Genomic DNA, 21,157 nt, shown 5'->3' with positions numbered 1-21,157 from the left:
GACCCTTGAAAATGAGTCCCACAGGCTCCTGAAGCTACAGAACCGATGGTCCCCTATACTAATCAGCTGTCCCCAGTAGTGTGGCCATGAGATTCCATCATTCCCACCTGCTCAGGAGAGAGAAGAAAAAGCAATAATATAGAGAAGAGCCAGCAGGCCCCAGGCCAGGACCCACCATGGCCAAACAGCCTCCACCGTCCCCACAGATTCTCCAGCCCTAATCTGGGACACAAGCATTCTGACCCTCTCCATGTACAGGCTGAGGGGCTCCTTTAGAGATCAGCCAGTCTGGGGATAGCAGTGAGTCTGGTGACACAAGCCCTGTGGCCAGGCCTGGCCTCAGCCTCCTGCTTGCGCTGGTCAAGCTCTGCCCCACAGAGCCCAGGGTCTGAATCCAGCACACCTGAACTCCACTCCTGGACTCACTCCCACTTCTCTTTTCCTGGGAAGCTAGTCCCTCTAGGCATTAGCTTCAGCAGCTGGGAATGGGGAAGCTTATACTCAAGTAAGAAACACTGTTCTTTTCACATCAAATGATACATAACATTGTAAGAGTCTTACTAATTAGAGAGACTCCACGTGATATCAGCCAGATGACCTTGGAGTTGGAGTCTCCTGTCTTCCTCTGTGGGAATCCAAGGAAAAGTTTTCAACTGCCCTGTGACCTACATCATGAGCAAATGGATCCAAGTCTAATGAGCAGCTTCTTGGATCCACAAAACCAAAACTAGGCTACTTTACAGATCCTCCCACACAAAATTCCATATGTAGGCTGGAATAACAATAACAGTAGTAAACACAGCATTAATAGAGTAAAATAAAGATTTGTCTGCTCACCTGAACTTAGCAACAGAAGCATCATCTATTGCTCTGATGATCCAACAATAGGGATGCAGGAAACATCGGTCCTGATTCCTAAATACACACGAACCCGGTGGCTGTCGGACATCACACAGGTTTGTCTGGACACTGACCCTTTTCAAATGCACTACACTATACCCTGCACTCTCCTTTCTGAAACAGGACAGCAGGCTAGGCCAGAGCATTTCAACCCTGGGACAAGTACAGGAATCGCACCTGCCCTGCCTCCTGCACCGTGTTTCTGACCTTTTGTGCTGGTCTGGGCAGGGCAGTGGGGGCAGCTGCCTGTGGGAGGTTGAAAACCCTGGTCCACACCCATCTCAGGTGACAGGTGCTGTGGGGTGACCTGCAGGAGGGAAGCTCCTGGTCTGAGTCCTCCTCCACCAGCAGGGGGCAGCAGAGCTGCATCAGGAGCTGCAGGACAGAGGCTGGGGCTGCCCAGGGTGAGCCTCACAAGGACACCAGGCCCAGGGGTGTGCGGGGGTCCAGGGTCAGTCCTCACAGGCTGTGAGGATGATCCATCCTGTCTCCTCAGACTGCAAGGACCTTATTCTGAAGGTCAGACACACACACCATTACCCAGGACACTGACAGGAGTCCTGACACAGTAAGTATTTCACCTGGAAATTCCAGGCCCTTACTACTCCACTTGAGGTCCCAGGGAGCTGACCCATCTGTGCTGGGCACGTTCAGAGATGCCCTGATACCCTCCCTCTGCCTCTCCTGCCCCACCTCCAAGCAGACTCAGACCTGGGGCTGCAGCTTCCCTGCTCACGAGTGTCTCAGGGGATGTAAGGTAGGGCGCTCGGAGACCCTGGTCCCTAAAAGGAGGCTCTGCAGTCTCTGGAGACTGTCTCCAGAGTGAAGTGACTCCTACGGCCTCAGACCACATCTCTGGTCCCTGTGCTGTCCTTGCTTCAGTGACAGAACCCAGTTCCCTACATTCAGTGACTGTCAATCCTTGCTCAAGCACTGGGTCTGTCCCTGACACAGAGTATACCCTGGGGATACTGAGGCACAGCATCTATGACCTGCCCCAGGAGCTCTCCCTTGGCGAAGACTCCTACAACATCTCAGTGGTTTCCTAAAACTCCGTGTGCACCTTGCAAGGGAGGAATTTTGTTCATGTTCCGGTGTTCACCAATATAAACCACGAGTAGGACACACACTGACCTATGATCCCCTAATACCAACAGTGGAAACATTCTATGATGGGTTTAGAAAATGCAGACAGACTCCACCTCACAGCTCTGTTGTGACCATGCCTGTCCAGGAGCCAGGTCAGGACAGGGAGAGGCATAGAGTTTGGATCCCAGACTATAGCGACATAGGGAGAAGGAGAATCCCCTGGGTTGAGGGTGGGTTTGAAGGGGCTGCCCCTCCCATATCTGTGTCCCTTGGAGCTCAGCCCATTTCTAAAACCACAAGGCTTCTCATCAGCAGCCCCAGAGCTCTGGCTGATTTGCATAACCAGCAGCTGTCTGCGGCAAGGGTAATTAAGATAACTGGGAGGAGCCTTCCTAGCCTTGAGCCTCAGGGACCAGCACCATGGCCTGACTCCTCTCCTCCTCAGATTCCTGGATCACTGCACAGGTGCTGAGCCCAGACTCACACCCACCTCAGCCCTGAGTTCTGGGACACTCCTGGCCCTGACTCTGAGCTCAGCAGTAGACTGCCACTCGGGGCAAGATCTCAAGACCCTATTGTGGGATGAGGGACTAGTGGAGTATAATCTCTCCCCACTGTGTTTGTTGGCTCCATGTGACCCCTGAAGGGGTCAGACATGCACCCACTGGGCTCACACATGCACCCACTCCTGCACCTGCCCAGGGAAAAGGGAGGAATGGTTATCATTTGTTCAAGGGCTCCATCCACCAGGCAGGCCCAAGGGGCCCAGGAACAAAGAGGACAGCAGGGTGGAAATGGCCTAGAGAATCACTGGAACTTAAACCAGGCAGGTGGGTGTATACAGGGGATGACACCTCGCCAGGAACATCACCTTTCATTTTCTCTCTTGCAGGCTCCATGGCCTCCTACGTGCTGACTCAACCTCCTTCTATGTCAGTGAAACTGGAACAGATAGCCAGGATCACCTGTGGGAGAAACAACATTGGAAAAGTGTTTACTGGTACCAGCAGAAGCCAGGCCAGTCTCCCATGCTGATTATCTATGAAGATAGCAACTGGCCCTCAGGGATCCCTGACCAGTTCTTGGGCACCAATACAGGGAACACGGCCACCCTGACATCAGCGGGGCCTGGGCTGAAGATGAGGCTGATTATTACTGCCAGGTGTGGGACAGCAGTGCTGATGCTCACAGTAACACAGGCAAATAGGCAAGTGAGACACAAACCCCTTTCCCATCTCTGTCAAGCTCTTCTCCAGCCCCAGAAGGCCTGGGCACACAGCAGTGAGCAGCTCCGGCCCAGGCCCCCTCATCTGAGATCCTTAGACCTCCCTCCCCATCCAGCCCTCCAGGCAGCTCTGCACAGGGGCGTCAGGAGAGCATTTACAGCTGACAGCACTAGGCTGCCTGCTTCTCTGGGCCTGGGTGTCAACTGCAGACAGAGGGCCTGGGTAGAAAAAAGATGCAGCAAGACTTTTGTCCAGTGGTCATGATCCCATCATTTCCATGTGGTGGTCATGGGCTAATGTTCTCCCAACTGATCAGAGTTAGACTTCAAATTGCCGCAGCTCATCTGAGTTCCTGAAGCTCTGGGGACATGAGAGGAGTCTCCTCTACCAGAGTGGAACAGACGGGTACAGTAGACACTGCGGGTTCACCCTCATCCCCTCTTCTGGACTCTCACACACACCCACTGCTTCCTAGAGCCCTTGGCCACCACAGGGGAGCTCCTCACTAGAAAGGGCTGCCGGTTCAGAGATCTGCTTCCCCAGGTTTCTGTCCCTTCTCAGAGAGGTTCAGATGAATGATCTGCAGAGGCCCAGAGCCCAGGGTCCTGCCTCTGGCTCAGACTTCCTGAAAGGTCCCAGTTGGAGAGCTCCCTACAGGAAGGTGCCTTGTCTGATGGCTCACTCTCTGTGGGTCGCTCTCCTTCTGCCCAGATGGATATCCTTCTCCCTCGAGGTTTTTACACATACACTTCCCTATCTCAGAGTCTGCTTCTAGGAACCCAATCTGAGATGGCCAGCATCATGGAAACAGTCCTCAGGGAACAGAGGGGGCCACCATATATATCCACAAGGTTGGGGTCTCTCCCCCAAATCACAAGGTGTGTGTCCAATCTCCACCAGATGAGATCCTTCCTTTTATTTGTATACTAGGAAAAAAGATGCAGACACAGTAGGTGCTCTGGGTTCTGACAGACAGTTGGAGGGTCACATCACACACCTGATGGTGAATGAGGAACATTGGGAGAGTTGCCTCCTCCTACAGAGTGGCTAGAAGATACTCAACCATGGGAGTGAGACACACCAGCGGTTCTGCCTCACTTCTACCCACCACATCCTGCACAAGGAGCCTTATTTACACGCACCCTACCCAGAAATATGGACAAAAAAACAATTTTATGAAATGCAGTCTAGTCTGTCAATGCTGACATATAAGAAGTCACCAGCGTCCCACCTTGAAATCAACATGAAACCACATGAAATCAACTAGACACATGCAAACCATAGTCTGCAAATAAAGGGTATATCAGTAACCTTGCTTCCACTTGATAATATGCAACTACCCCATGACAACGACAAATATGTTCCTTCTCCTGTAAGAGGATACAAAATACACTTTTGCCTGCTGGGATATTTATTTTTGTCCCATATGATTTGATATCCTAAATGTCAACATTGAGATAGATGTTTCCAACCATTAACACACCTGATGTTAGATTTAGTGAGATTTTCCACGGTGCTTAGACCCCAACCCTGTGAAGCTCAGTGAGCACACAGTCCCAGGGGGCAGGGGAGGGGTTGCTCCCCAAGATGCAGATGCAGCTGCAGCAGGACTGTGTGGGGCCCAGGCATCTGCAGGTGGGACTGCTTCCAGCTCAGCCTGTGATGCTGGTCCTTCAAGGACCCCACTCTGAATGGCTTCACCTGTGCTCTGCTGCTGCTCCCAGCTTAGGGGAGAGTCCCACAGGGAGGCACAGTAAGAGGCACAGGTGCCCCGCTCTCCCTCCCACTCAGGGTCCATGGGGTCAGGGCCCTGCACTCACTGTGTCTACATGGCCCCCTCCCCTTCACAGGGCTGTGACAGTCACTTCTGACTCACCCTGTCTTCCTCTAGCACACTTTCCTCTCCTCTCTTATAAGCTAGGTGCCTCCCCTGACCTGAGGCCAACTCCCTCCATGTCAGTGGCCCTAATCTGGCCCAGGAACCTTGCTCTGGGGATGAGCTCAGGACTGAAACTGTCTCTAGGTACCTGCAGAAGCCATGCCAGTTCCCCCAGCTGGTATATATACAGATATGAGCAACCATCCGGGGCTGATTCTGAGGATGGAACATACATAAATGGCCCCTGAGCATGACCAGGACTGAGAGCCAGGACTAGGCTGACCATTGCTATGCTACTTAATGTGAAATTGGGAGTGCCTGGCAGTGACTCAGGTGACATAGAAGGATGGGGGATAGGACATGAACCAACCTGCCATGGTCTGACTCTCACTCTCACCTGTCCTCTGAGCGACTGCTGGCCAGGCCTATGAGCATGAGTCCTTCCTAGTCCTGGCCTGGACCCTGAAAGGGGGAAACTCCAGCAAACTCTCTGTCCTCAGATCCATGTTAACCCTACAGAACATTGGCAGAATTGGGGGAGGGGGCTGTTCTGTGGACACTGTACTCAGGTTTCACAGTAAATAATACACATTTAGGGTATCATTATATGTCACATGGGCCCCAGATGTAATCACATGCTCCTCAGGTGGGGAGACAGCTGTATCAGAATGCATAGTCCTGTGGGAATTTCCCTTTCCTTGGGTACAAGCAGCCTGATCGGGCCCCAGGGGCTCTGTGTCTCCTTGGCTTCCTGAATGACATTTCCCCACAACCTGAAGGGCTGCCCAAGGCTTACTGAGGAGGGGACCAGGCCCTTACTGCTCCAGGCTCTTCCCTTCTTTAGGTTTCACAGAAACTGAAAAGGAAGAGCAGACACCACCTTGGGGCTCACCTGGAGACCTTCTAGCACCACTGCCCACCCACTGCCCCAAGTCACCTGCACCAGACAAGTATGACCCTTGGCTGTGGTCTGACCCACATGGACTCACTCCCACCCCCGTGTGACCATGTGTGGTGGCCCGACTGCATTAGGGCCTCACTATAGTTCTGATGGGAAAGATCTTTTCCATTATTTGAAGAAATTTGTATCATAAGTTCAATTCCCTGCATAATGCTTTGACTTGTGACTTTGAAATTGATTTTTAGAGTAATTGCATGAGGTCAAAGGAACAGATGAGGAATTTATTAAGAAGGAGGACCAGAAGCTTCCCCCATTTCCACCCTGGCTTAGAATGTTAGAATGATACCTTCCTGGGAGTGGGGGACACAGAAATGAAATCATTTTCTCTTTATAAAAGAATGGCGAGGACAATTGGAATCTTTCATCTAAAATTTACTTAATGACCTGATCAGTCAGAAACCAGGATCTTTGGTGGAAATCCCTATGACCAAAATAATCATTCCAGGAATTTTTCAGGTGAAAGGATCATGAAAAGGTTCCTCTAGAGAATCACAATCTGGAGATTCCCACCAGAGGCTTCTTCATCAACAGGACAATGAATAGCCTGGCACCTCTCTTCCTGATCAACAGGGGGGTCACTGTCGCCAAGTGTAGCAGCACCCCCCAGGCAGTTGGAAGAACCAAGAGCATAAGGGGTTTCTTTCAGGACCTGGACCATTCTGGCTGAGGTTGTCCCTCATTCCCTCTCAGTCTGAGCAGCATTCCTCACCTGGTGGAGGGGACGGCTGCTGCCTTGCACCAGCCAGCTTCCGCTCTCTCTCTCCCTCTCTGGGAACAGGGGACCTGCACTCCTCTCCCTGCCCTCCCTTCCCTATCATGTGCACTCCTCCCTCATGTTGCTGCTCAGCTCAGCCAGTCTGTGGGCATTATGGAAAGCAGGGACAGGTCATCCACATGGGACAAGACAGGGAGACTAGACCAGAGGCACGTGTTGCCTCATAGTCAGCCTTTGCCTGCAGTTAGATAAGACAGGAAGGGAGGAAGAGGAATACCCTGAGTGTCCTCAGCCCCCAGGTGACCTAAGGTGAAATGGGGCTGGTCTGAACCCACCTTGTGTCAAACCTGTCCCCACCTCAGCAGCTTCCTCCTAGAGGCCCTCTATGTGCCCAGCTGCCCCAAGAACTTGATTTTTTACCAAATTACCTCTTATCACACCTGACACATCCCTCTGTGCCCAGAATGCTCACCTTAGGAGAAAAGTTCACATGAGCCCTGAACTGGGTTGGAATCCCAGGACCCTCAGGTTCCCCACATTCCTTCAGGTTCTCTACTACTACCATCCCCAAGGGCACTGACTAGACTCTTCCCACATGTATCTCACTGCTTCTTCTTCCTGACCTGAGAGCAGCTCCAGGACTCCCTTTTCAGGATGGGCCCTGACCTCTGATCATGGAGCAGCCTGCCTGTTCAGTTCTGTCTCATCTCTGGATCCATGTTCTCTAGCACAGAACCACTGATGCTTTGGGCCCCATTCCACCAGGAAGGCTTGTCCACTACAAGAACACACTGATGAATAACAGAGATGTGAAGAGTGGAGTCTACTTTCCTCACAAAAAGAAGTCTGAGGTAAGAAGGTGGTTGTCTTCTGGGGGGTGACCAATTCCATAAGCGGCCACAGTCTCGCTACTATTCCCTCCTCTTATTCCTACAATGTTGGTTTTGCTTCCATTCGTACTTATGATGCACCCCAGGGAGTGCTCAGCTCCAGCTCCTACCCCATGTTCCTTAGGAAAGGTGCTGCTGAATCCCATCTGCCTCCTTCCTTCCTGACAGCAAGCTTCGTGAGAATATCTACTCCTTAAATCCATGGTCTACACTGGGCCACATGGTCAAGCCTGGCTGCCAGGGACCTAACAAAAGCAAGCTTCTGACTTTCAGTCAAATGGGGGTGACAATGTACATGTAGAAAAGAGTCTAGTCTCCCACCTGGGTCTGCACACCAGTGTGTCTACTATTGGGCCTCACCCCCAAGATAGAAAGTCCTGAGAGCAGACTGTGTCTTCTTCGGTTCAACACATGAGGGGGAATGTGCAAGATTAAGTGGGTGAGAATACATGGTTTTTAGGATGTTCTCTTACCTCTCTCTTTGGGGAATGAGCTGCCATTGCCCCATGCAGGTGCTGCATGCACAACAGCCCCTGAGTTCTGTGTGCTCCAGCGCCAAGCCCCAGGACCACCTGTGTAACCTCCACCACCCCAGAGACATCTATGGGGATGCGTGAGGAGGGCCTTGCCTCTTCAGTCTCTAATAGGACTCTTCATGATTCGTCTGAGCCTGTCATGGCTGGTCTATGGCTGGCATGGGCTCACAGCAGAGAGGATATCCTCCCTTCTGGTCAATACTTCATGGATTATGGAATCACGACTTGATCAGCAAATTCTGAATCTAAACCTGGATCGGGGTTGTACCTCCAGCACCCAGTGTAGATCAGTCACCAGGGAGCAGTAGAGATCACCTGGGAAAGCCACCTGGACATGCGGAGGGTCTGGGCATCAGGGGCTCTAATATGCAGGAACTAGTATCAGGACCTATCACCTAAAAGAAAGGTGTCCATTTCCTAGAGAAGCTTACTTCACACTGATTTCTGAATCCCGCTGGCTGCAGGTCTCTTAGATTAGTCTTTTCTGGATTTTCTTACTCTTCTGGCATAAGCACTACAACTGCATTCCACCAGCCCATGGCAAAACACGGTTACTGTCCAACATTTTTCCAGCAATATTCTATATGAGCCTGTCAGCACATTGGGGACCCTGAGGCACAGCATCTCTGTAGTGCCCCAGGAACTCACATCAAGGACAGAACCTTACAGAATGGCAGGGACTCCTGGAATACAGTATATGCCCTTGGTACGGGTGGCATTTTAAAGGGCTCTGCCTCTCAGAATCTTGAGTTAGGATGCTACCCTTATCTTTGCCCTCTCATTTCACCTGTAGAACAGGTTCATGAAAATCAGACTGATCTCATTTCTGAGTGCTGCTGTGATTGCTACGGTAGTTCCTACCCAGGAACTGAGGCAGGACATAGTCAAGGGTAGAGATATCATCCCCAGATATGGGACCAACAGTTGAAGGAGGATATCTTGGGCTAATAGTTGGGTCTGCAGATGCTGCCCCCCTCTTCTGTGTGCCCCTTGATGCTGTACTCTTCTCTGAAACCACAAGGCTCTTCAGCAGCAGCCCCTGAGGCCTGGCTGATTTGCATAACAAGCAGGTGTCTCCAGCAAATGAATAAAAGTGGTCTCTGTGGAAAACATGCCAACTGGGGCCCTGAGGAGGAGAATTGGGCCACCTCTACCACAACCTGAACCCCTGTCCTCCTCAGCCTCCTGTCTCTCTGCAGAGATACTAAACCCACACTCACAGACCTCCAGCCCTTCAGATGTGGGAAAAGCCTGGACCTGATTCTGAGCTCAGCAAGGGGCTATCCATGGTGGGCAGGATACTCATGATCTTCCTGCAGCATAAGGGGCTCATGGACTAAAACCAAAAGGACTATGATCACAGGCTCTCCATAACCTTTGAGGGACTAACCCTACCAAGAGAAAAGAGGTGGGGAGTTCCATTAGATCACAGGCTCCATTCTCCCTGTCAGACCCATGGGCCCCTGGGACTGAGATTGGGATGAATGGACACGCTGTGTTCCCACAGAATCCTTGGAGCTCAGTCTAGGCTAGGCAGCTAGGAGAATCTCCTGGGATTGGGTCTGTGTATTTCAATTCACCTCTCATATTTTCCCTTCCAGGCTCCATGGCCTCCTACTTGCTGATGAGCCTCTCTCAGTGCTTTTGACCCTGGGACAGAGAGATAGAATCACCTGTGGAGGAAACAACATTGGAAGGAAAGATGGTCAGTGGTACCAACAAAGCTGGTCCAGGACCCCCTGCAGATTATCTATGGTGATAACAACTGGGACTAAGGCATTCCTGACTAATTCTCTAGCTCCAACTTGGGAACATGGACATCCTGACCATCAGCGGGGCTATGGCTGAGGATGAGGCTGAATATTACTGTCACTCATTTGACCACAGTGGTAATGTTCACAGTGACACAGGCAGACAGGAAAGTGAGACACAAACCCCTTCCCCATTAGTGTTACCCTCTCCTCCAGCCCCAGGAGGCCTGTGCACAAGGCACTCAGCAGTCTGATCCAGGTCCCTACATCTGAAGTCCCCTGAGGTCACACTCCACCCAGCCCACCAGGCAGGCTCTGCACAGGATGGATCACAGAGAAAATGCACAGAGGTATTAAAACTATGTTTCACCTGGGACTGGGCTGAAAAAATAACTGAACAGGTTAGAAGAAGATATGGAGAATTTTTTAAAGATCAACATTTTTTATGTATTCAAAATTACATATTCAAAAATACACAGGGTGAGATTATCAGCAGATTTGATGCCACAACAGCAGATTAGTGAACATGAATACATGGCAATAAAAAGTTTTAAACCTGAAACAGAGAACAGCTGGAAAAAAATGAATAAAACCTCTGTGCCTAAGATAACTTCTTGCAGTGTAAAGTGTGTGATTGGAGTAACTATGGGAGAGAAGGTAGGGAGCAGATGGTTAATAAAAAAATATTTCTAGAAATAATAGCCAAAAATATTAAAAATTTGGTGAACACATAACTCAATATATCCAAGAAGCTCAATGAAGCTCGGGCATAGGGAACATGAAAGACAGCACAGCACACATCATACTGGTGAGGGAGCAGGAGGCTGGCTGGGGACAAAGCAAAAGCTGGCACCTTGCACCCCCTCTCCACCCGCTTCCCTGGGTAATATATGTGACATTCCTCAGGCACCCCTGACCACCATAAAGGAGAAACGAATAGTTAACTTGCAGAGATCATAATCCTTCAAGACAGGAATCTCCCAACTATCTTGATGTTAATGGTTTGCCAAAAGACAACATTGATCAAGCCTCGGGTATCCCGGCACCTCGTAGGCCCTCTAGCATATGAAAGCTCCGTTGAAACTTCCCTTTCCCTCACCTTCCCCCAACCACAGGGTACATAACCTGCCATCCCTCACAACCCTGGGCAGCAGCTCTTCCTGCCCACGGGTCCTGTCCCCGTGCTTTAATAAACCACCATTTTGCACCAAAGATGTCTCAAGAATTCTTTCTTGGTCATCGGCTCCAGACCTCACCCCACCAAACCTCACCTAGGTTCTAGAACTTCATCAATACTATAATTGCTACAAACAGGTAGTGCAGACACTCTCCCAGCCAGCCAGGAGACTTGTGTTCCCTACTGTGGAACCAGCGTTGTGCTAGGAGCACATTTCTCATTACAAGCTGTGTGAGCAAGAGAACAGAGGTGCAAGGTCTGAAAATACTAAAAGAAGAAAATTTATAAGCCTTGTTCTGTAACCAGTGATAATATCATTCAAAAATGAAAACAAAATAAAACTTTTCAGACTGCAAGTCTCAACTGATCACCTGCACATTTTCCCTACAAGTAGTAGTAAATGATGCCCCTGTAGGAACAATGACAGAGAGAAATGTAAATCTAGGAAAAGATATAAAATGATCATATATCAGAACAATACAGATAAATAGAAATAAATTATAGCTTAATGTCTGTAAAATGTAGTTAACTAAGCAGAAATAATAGCAGTATGTTTTGATTTATACTGGCTGTAAAAACTTAAATATATGGCAATATTAGCAAAAATGACAGGAAAAGAAAAATCATGTTATCACATTCTCATTGTACGTAAGGATGACTGTGGGCCATGAAGTACTTTGATAAGTTAAGAAGTGAGGAATTCCACCCTGAAATAAGACATTAAAATCAAAAGATTTGAACAAGGAAGAGTAAGAGCTGGTAGAGTGCCTTCTTTAGGATTCTCCAGAGAATACGGATCCAATAGGGCATGTATCTCATATACACCTACATGTATATTCAAATGTTACACACATGGAGATACAAAGGACGAGACAGAGAGAGGGAGAGAGAAACTAATGTTAACAAACAAGTCATGCAGGACGCATGGGTGGCTCAGTTGGTTAAGTGTTTGCCTTCAGCTCACCTCATGATCAGGGTCCTGGTACTGAGCCCTGAGTCAGGCTCCCTGCTCAGTGGGAAGCCTTCTTCTCCCCTCTTTCTGCTGCTGCTCTCACTTGCTCTCTCGCTCTCTCTGTCAAATAAATAAATAAATAAAATCTTTAAAAAGGAAAAAAAAAAAAAAAAAGGAAGCAACCATAGTGTAGGGAAAGACTCCCTGCACTCAGGGGAAGGAAGAGAAAGATTTTGCCTTGGTGGATTTTGCTTTGGTGGAAATGCCAGGGAGAGAAAGTGGATTAACATCTTTACTGAAAAGAGGACAAAACTGTCCTTCACATGGGGAAAATATCCTTCAAACATGAAATCTAAATAAAAAATCTCCACATACACAAAAACTGACACAATTGCTCATGAACTGACCGAAAATACAAGCAGTAAATGGACATCCCACAGGGTGCCTGGGTGGCTCAGTTGGTTAAGTGTTGCCTTCCCTTCAGGTCATGATCCCAAGGTCCTGGGATGGAGCCCTGCTTTGCACACCCTACTCAACAGGGAGCCTGCTTGTCCCTCTCCTGCTCCCCCTGCTTGTGTTCTCTCTCTCTCTCTCCCTCCCTCTTTCTCTCTCTCTCTCTCTCTCTCTCTCTCATGTCAAATAAACAAATAAAATCTTTAAAAGTAATTGAATATCCCTCAGGCAGGGGAGACAATTCCAGGAAGAATCTGAATCTACAAAATCAATGTAAGGGATGCCTGGTTTGCTCAGTCATTTAAGTTTCTGCCTGTGGTTCAGGTCATGATCCCAGTGTCCTGGGGCATCAGGCTTCTTGCTCAGCAGGGAGCCTGCTTCTCCCTCTGTCTGCTGCTCCCCCTGCTTGTACACTCGCTCTCTCTCCTTCTCTCTCACTCTATCTCAGGCAAGTAAATAAATAAAATCTTTTTAAAAAATCAATGTAAAAATTGGAAATGATAACTAAAGGGATACATAAGACTTTTTTATTATCTAAATCTCTCTAAAGGATACATCACTGTCCACACAAACATAGTAACTATATATATTGAAATTTCTAACAGAGGTGTAGTAATATGTAGGAAAATCACAGTGAATATGCTGAGAGGTGAGACACAGAAGGATGTTATCAGGTGCTTACATTCCATGTAACATGGCAGCATCATCAGAATGTGGACTATCGCAAGTTACTGATCATAAGACAGAAAGAAGTTATAACTTGAAAGCAGAAGAAGCAGGTAAAATGGAATCATATCAAATGCTGCATTAATCCAAAAAAGATACCTGGGAAGAGGGAACAAAGACCACATGGGACAACAACAATATAAAGGCAAGACGCTATATTGAAACGATATTACCAATCACATTCACAAAATGCTCTAAACACCATGATTAAAGACAGGGATTGTCAGATTGAATGTCACAGCAACACCCAAGTGGATGCTGTCGATCAGAAACTTCAGTAAAGGAAATGACACTGAGATCTAGCAACATTTTAGGACAATTCTCACCCAACTCCGCTCCACAGTGTGAGTCATGTAACATTCACAGGGAACAGAGAAAATCTGGGAAGATGAATTGAAACTTTAAAATAATTAAGATGGATATTTTGTGTTATGTATTTTACATACAGAGAGAAGGGAAGAAATAATCTGAGTGCACATTTCATGAGAACAGGACTAGATATGCCCCCACATGTCCCTTCCTTCCCTGGACTTTAAGATGTTCAAACACACAGTGATAAGAGCTCCCTCTGCAGCCCAGAGGGGAGCACAGCTCCACGTGAACCAGATTGATGAAACCCAGAAGCACAGAGATTCTCTCCACCAGTGGGAGAAGGAATATCTTTAAGTGGACAAGTGAGGACATGAGGGAGGCCTGAGGTGGCCAGGCTCCAACTGGGGTTCAGAGATGGAATTATGGGGTCTTTATCATGGCCTAGACCCTCTCCTGCTCCCCACCCTACCCTCTGCCTGGATGCTGCCCTCAGGCCTGCCCACAGGCTCAGGCCTCACAATACTCTGAGCATTACCCCAACCCTGAATTCAGCCCAGGGGATGCTGTAGGGGAGGAACCCCTGAGAATGATCCCCACAGTCCCCTGAACCTGCAATCACTGTGGACCTCAGATGACTCTGTGCCTCTTGTAGAATGGCTGGGACACCACTGGCAACCCCACCTGCTAGGGGAGCACAGAGAGAGGACCAAGCAATAACACAGAGCAGTCAGAAGGACCCAGGACAGGCCCGTGCACAGTCAAACAGCCTCCTCTGTCCACAGATTCTGCAACTCCTTTTAACGACTCAGACACAGACCTGCTGACAACCCATGTGCAGCCTGCGGGGGCTCCTTTAGAGAACAGCAAGGATGGGGATGGCAGTGAGTCAGGAACAGAAAGCCCTGTTGCCCAGCCTGGCCTCACCCTCCCTCCCTATTTCCTGCCATGGTCAAGCTATGCCCTGAGGACTTTATAATAATAATAATGACAACAACAATAACAGTAATAATAATGCAGATTTATGTGCACAAGTAAACTTTACACCAAAACATCATCTGTTCCCACTTACGACAATCTGCACTAATTGGGATGTGGAAGCATCAATCTTGACACTTAAGACACAGGAAACAGGCAGCAATGGGACATCACCTGTGGGGGAAACAACAAATCCAGATTTATCTGGATTTGACCATTTTCCAACGCACTACACTCTACCCTGCACTCTTCTTTTTATACTAAGACACAAGCTAAGCCATGGCATTTCAACCCTGGGGCAAAAACAGGAATCACACCTGCCCAGCCTCCTGCACCTTGTATGTGATCTTCTGTGCTGGGCTTGGCAGGACGGGGGGCACCTGCCTGTGGGAGGCTGGAAACCCTGGTCCACACCCTTTCTCAGGTGACAGGTGTGGGGTGACCCGCAGGAAATTAGTTCCTGGTCTGAGTCCTTCTCCACCAGCAGGAGGCGGCAGAGCTACAGCAGGAGCAGCAGGACAGAGGCTGGGGCTGCCCAGAGGGAGCATCACAGGAAAACCAGGCCTGGGGCTCAGCAGGGGTCAAGGGTAATCACTCCCTCTCCAGCTGCTGAAGAGACCTTGCTATGAAGGTCAGACACACAGTAACACCCATGACACTGACAGGACTCCTGACACAGTGAATGCGTCACATGAGAAATGCAGCTCCCTGCTCTGTGCACCAGTATTCTGGGAGCTGACTCATCTGAGCTGGACATGTTGAGAACATCCTGACCACTCACCTTCTGACTCTCCATCCCCATGTCCAGGCAAAGTCAGACCTGGGGCTTCAGCTCCTTTGCTCAGGAAGGTCTCAAGGGATGAAAGGCTGGTACTCGGAGACCCTGGTCCCTGGAATGAGTGTCCACAGCCTCCTTGTGAGACTGTCTCCAGAGAGAAGGGATTCTCACTACCTGAGGCCACAGCTCTGGTCCCTGGGCTGTCCTTGTGCACTGACAGGACCCAGTTCCCTTACAGGATGCTGGCTTTGCTCTAAAAATCACTCATGAGAGAAAATGTAATTCTGGGGACCCTAACAACACATAGAGCTCAAAAGTGTCTTTTTTAGTCAGTCATGATTTCTCATACAACTCACATGAATACATAAAACACTGATGAAGAATCATAAAGGAATCAATGTCCTGACAATCAAATTGCTGGTCTGTTGTGGGATGGGGGTGTCAGAGAGATGAAATCATCACTTGTCAATACACTATACGTTGTGATCAATCTTCAAAAGCAGATGGTCTCTTAAGAAGTAGACTCTCACAGACAACGATGCACAAACATTCTGATGAGAAAATTCCACAATCTGATGACATGGGAAGCATGGGATCACAGTGCCTCAGGGGGACACAGTGGGGACACAGTACTGGAGGAGGAAGGTAATGAGGACATTGAACCACTTTTCCTTGAACAGGTGTCTGCATCTCTCAGAGGACCCAGCCCAGTTCTATGGCCAGGCTCCTGAGAGACCACAGAGAGAGCCAAGGGCAGACCCCATACAGAGTAGTTTCATTTGGTTATCATATGTTCAGATGTCAGGAAGGTAACTGATCCCAGATGTTTTTGTCAAGGATGTTTTTTTTAACCTGGTTGCTGCTTGGAGTAAACTAGGATTTCCTCTCTTCCTCCTCAATCACATGTTCTGAGCTCACAACTGGTGTATCACCTAGGAGTCCCTGAAGGGGAGGAAATTTGCATAAGTACTAACAATCACTGACCCAAGGACCTAGAAAGGAATAAAAGAGGCTGGAGTGGAACCAGCCGTGCTGTGGGATCTCAGTAGGCAGCGCTCTGGGCATCTCCACCATGGACTGGACTCCTCTCCTGCTGCCCGTCCTCACTCTCTGCACAGGTGCTGTCCCTGGACCCTCTGCAAATGCTCAGCCCCTGCAGGACCTGAGCCGAGCCTGCCTCAAAACTCGAGCTCAGACCCAGAGCAGCCTCATTATGGGGACGCAGTGTAGGAGCCCCTGAACTTCACACCAACCTCTCCTCTTCTGTCTTTTCAGGCTCTGTGGCCTCCAGTGTGCTGACTCAGTCTCCCTCGGTGTCTGTGTCCCTGGGACAAACGGCTACAATCACCTGCTCTGGAGAAGTACTGAACAAAAAATATGCACAGTGGTTCCAGCAGAAGCCAGGGCAAGCACCCATGCTGGTCATTTATAAGGACACTGAGCGTCCCTCTGGGATCTCTGACCGATTCTCTGGTTCCAGTTCAGGGACCACACACACCCTGACCATCAGTGGGACCCGGGCTGAGGACGAGGCTGACTATTACTGTCAGTCCTATGACAGCACTAGTAATGCTCCTCACAGTGACACAGGCAGATGGGGAAGTGAGACAAAAACCCCTTCCACCTTCTCCCTTCTCAGTTCCTGCAGCCCCAGGGGAACTATGAACAGAGCAGAGAGCAGGTTTGGCCTAGGATCCCACATCTGAGATTCAAAACCTGACCCTCCTCGCACACCTTCAGACAGGTTCTATAAGAGGTGGATTGGCAGAGGATAAGGACACATTTATTATAACTATATTTAATCTGTGGATGTGAATGCATGAATGACTGAATATGTTAGAAGCAGGTATAGAAAACATTTTCCAAAGGCCAAATCTTTTAAATCTTCCCCAGCTGATGATCATATGTTCTAAGATGTAGAAATATAGAGTTGGAGATTGACAGCAGATTAGATGGTACAAAAGAAGAAACTAGTCACCCTGATGTCACAGCAATAGAAACCATTCAAAATGAAACACAGAGTGAAATAGCTGGAGAAACTGAAGAAAGTCCCAGTGCAGGGAGGACAGCTTCTTTCCACTTAAAGATGTGTAATTGGAGTAACTGAGGCAGAGACAGTTAGGGGGAGGGTAGTGACTGAAAACATATCTGAAGGAAAAACAGCCACCAAGTTTTCAAATTGTGAAACCCAGGAACCAATGTATCCAAGAAGCTCAACAAAGTTCAGGCACTGGGAACATGAGAGGCAGCACAGCACACGTCATAATGAAATTGCTACAAACCAGCGATGCAGACACTCTCACAACCAGAGAGGAGAGTTGTGTTCCATACAGAGAACCAGCATTGTGATGGGAGCGCACTTCTCATCATGAAACTATGTAAACTGGGAAACTGAAAAAAGGGAGATACGTCTACAAATTCTAGTACGAAATATCTGTCATCTTTGGTCCTTACTGACAAAAATGTCATTGAAAAGTGAGGACAAAATAAACCTTTCTCAGACTGGAAACCTCCCAGAACTGATCACCCACAGACCCTCAGCACAGGGGACAGTGAAGGACGCCATTTGGACAGAAGGAAAGGGTGACAGAGGGAAATGTGAGTCTACACAAATATAATAAGCTTGGGGAAATCATAACTACATGGATAAACATAAAACAAATTTTAGTGGTTACTATCTATAAATACAATCATGTGCTTAAAGAAAAACAATAGCAATGTGTTTATAATGGAGGAATGAATAAAATGTATGACGTTGAGAGCAGAAATAATGAGGGAGTTGAGACCATGTTATGATGTCCTCATCCTCCATGTGAGTGATGTCATGTCACTGGGATGAACTCTGATAAGGTAGGAGGTGAGGACTGCAAATCCAGAAGAAACCATTAAAATAACATCCTTTTAACAACAAAGAGCTACAGCTACTAAGATGCATGACTTGGGAATTTCCAGAGCATTCAGATCTAATAGGACACAGATGTCATGTGTGTGTATGTGTGCATTTCTCTGTGATGCACAGAGAGACAGAGACGGTGGGAGAGAGTCACTTAGGTTGAGATTCAGTTCAGGCAGTCCTGGGTGTCAGGTCTGGAAGCTGCAGGAAGGACACAAGGCTGTGCATGGAAGTCAGGATGAGGTTCCAGACTTTCACCCAAATTTATTTTGAAGGATTGAAATGCTAAGAGGAGACAGAGAAGAAAATGAAAGCATCCTAATCAAACTGCTAGACATGAAAACAACAGTGCGTCAGATCACAAACACAAGAGTTGAGATCACCAGCAGACACACCAAGATGAAAATTGTGAGGGAATCTGAAGACACAGCACAGACAAGGCAAGTGAAAGGCACAGAGAGACTTTATAGGTGAGCAGAGCAGCATTCAGTGTAGGAAAACGTGAACAATGTCATGCACATGTGATTGTGAACCCAGGGAGTGAGGGTGGGGTAGTGGAAAAGATTATTTGGTGAATTATTAAGCACAAATGTCCTAAATTTTATGAAAATTCAGTACCTACAGTTTACAAATTCTTGAGAAACTCTAAGCACAAGAAATATGGTGTGTGGGACAAAAGAATACCCCAACCCCCATCAAGATCACATTGTTTAAGGCAGAGAAAAAGAGACAGTGTGAAAAACACCCAGAGAGGAAAGATACTTGGTTCAGGGGAACACTGATAAGGATTCAGACTGATCTCTCATGTGTAGAAATGCACACAGAAGGCAATGGATTAACATCTTTAAAATACTAAAGAAATAAACAAAAGGAAACCCTTTAATTTTTTATCCAGAGAAAATGTCCTTCAGTAATGAAGGCAAAATAAAAATTTTTCAGCTCTACCAACCGGACAGAAATGATCATGAGCAAACCCATAACACAGGAAATACTACTGGACTTCCTTCAGGCAGGAGGAAGTGATTCCAGAAAGAATACGAATCTACAAAATGATTGTAAGAGTCAGAAATGAAAACCACAGGGATAAATATGAAGAATTTTTTTTGTGTGTGATTTAACTCTCTTTGAAAAATAAATCACTGTTGGGGCACCTAGGTGGCTTAGTTGTTAAGCATCTGTCCTGGGATCAAACCTGCATCTTCTCCCTGCTCAGCTGGAAGCCTGATTCTTCCTCTCCCACTCCACGTGCTTGTATTCCATCCCTGATGTCTCTCTCTCTGTGTCAAATAAATAAAATCTTTAAAAAAAGAAAAAGAAATCACTGTCTACAGCAAGTATAATCACTGCATATGTTGGAATTGATCATGTAGCTAACAGTGATGGGTATGACATCCCTACTGAGTAAGGAAAAGCTTAAGGTGTAGACAGAGAGAGATAGGGATCCTTCCATGGGGTTTACCACGTCACCACACAGCCTTCTGGTCAATACCTTCACTTGGTGAAGGTCCATTTGATGGCATTTCTCAGCATGCTCCACCCCTTGGGCCAGGCTTCCATCCCCTTCCACAGTGGGTGGGTGTCCTCCCTATTCACTCAGATCTTGCTGTACTGATGGATTTGACCTGAGAGACAGTGAAGATCTCTTCAATCTGAACATTACTTCCTGTCTGCTGCCTCTCCAACTGATAACAAGGGAAGGCTAGGCTCCATGAACCCCACTCAGCAGAGGCGGCTTGCAGGTTGAGGAATTGAGTGCAGTTCATGTCTGTTTGCCACATTGTTAGGGCAGGCTGGTGACCATGCACAGGTTCTTGTGCATTAACCATATGCCCGCCGATATACTTGGCTGAGGATTAACGCACTGGGTCAGCATAATGCCCGTCCTCACTGGAGGCTCACATGGTGCTGGTCAGGCAGGGGCTGCAAGGGCCCCACACACCAGCACCAGCGATCCTAATTTTCCTAATTTTCTTCTTCACAACATTTTCTATTTGGACTCACTTTTTTACAAGAATACAATATACAACACATGTAACATATAAATATGTGTTAATCCACTGTGTATGTTGTCAGTAAGGTTTATGGTCAAGAGTAGACTATTAGGGAGGACAAGATGGCGGGGAAGTAGGAGGAGGCGCCTTTTCAACCTGCACCCTAAAGTGAGCTGATTACCTACCAAAGAACTCCGATCACCCATGAAATCAGCCTGAGATCAGAATTATACACGTCTGGATCTCTACGGGGGCCAGAAGACGCCAGTGGGCAGGTAAAGTGGAGTGGGAACGTCGGACTGATATCGGAAGATAAACAAAAGGGGGAGGGAGCCACCAGAGGCGACCGACTGGAAAATAATACCCCAATACGAGAGTGCCCGGCATCTGGGGACCAGCATTAACTTGGAGTCTTGTTGAAAGCACTCAAAAGAGCAAAGACTCGCGCGGGGAAATTGTGGGAATCGGGGCGGATAGGGATAGGGGCTTAAGTCCCCAGACCCAGGGCAGCATCCCCTGGCGCTGAGCCGGAGAGTGCGGCGGAGAAACCTGGTCTTTGTCCCGGAGCCGCCAGTGCGCCCGAGAACGGGTGGAGTCCGGCTCCCGTGAGGGACTGGGAGCCACACCAGACGGCAGAACGCGCACCTTACTGGAGATGCGTGCGTGCCTCAACCTCCCCTGAGAGAGGTGCACGAACGCCCAGCCTGGTGTTCTGGGACCCACGCGGTGATAGACCCACGCGGCGATAGAGCCGATAGAGCTGGAGGCGCCGCGCCCCAAAAAATCCCCTGGGAGAGGTGCGCGCAAGCCCTGAGCTCTCAGCCCCAGCCAGCGGGAAAATCTCAGTGTGCGACCGCTGCTTGGAACCTCTCTGGCGGTCTGGAGCTGCCCAGACAGCCACAGCTGCCTTGGTTTTGCGTACAAGCAGGAGATCCTGCGTCCCCAGGGACCGC

General features: G+C 48.5%; 1 protein-coding gene across 4 annotated transcripts in view; it reads left to right on the top strand.

Annotated features, from left to right (window-relative positions):
* Nucleotides 1-21,157, top strand: part of LOC308354676 (immunoglobulin lambda-1 light chain-like) — a gene marked incomplete at its 5' end in the record, with an annotated part of 1,188,495 nt that overhangs the window by 596,790 nt on the left and 570,548 nt on the right. The window contains 2 exons of one of the 4 annotated variants that reach the window (XM_080822270.1): nucleotides 16,358-16,438; nucleotides 16,596-16,891. The exons of the other annotated variants lie outside the window; for them this stretch is intronic. Of the exons in view, the coding sequence (XP_080678396.1) occupies nucleotides 16,393-16,438; nucleotides 16,596-16,891 (342 nt within the window). Of the gene's footprint in view, nucleotides 1-16,357; nucleotides 16,439-16,595; nucleotides 16,892-21,157 lie in introns of those variants that run through there. 4 annotated transcript variants of the gene reach the window in all.

This window comes from Martes martes (genome assembly GCF_963455335.1).
Source record: "Martes martes genome assembly, chromosome: 13".
Classification (NCBI taxonomy): Eukaryota; Metazoa; Chordata; class Mammalia; order Carnivora; family Mustelidae; genus Martes; species Martes martes.
Note: the sequence above shows the minus strand (reverse complement) of the source record. Positions and strands in the feature narration are given on the sequence as shown.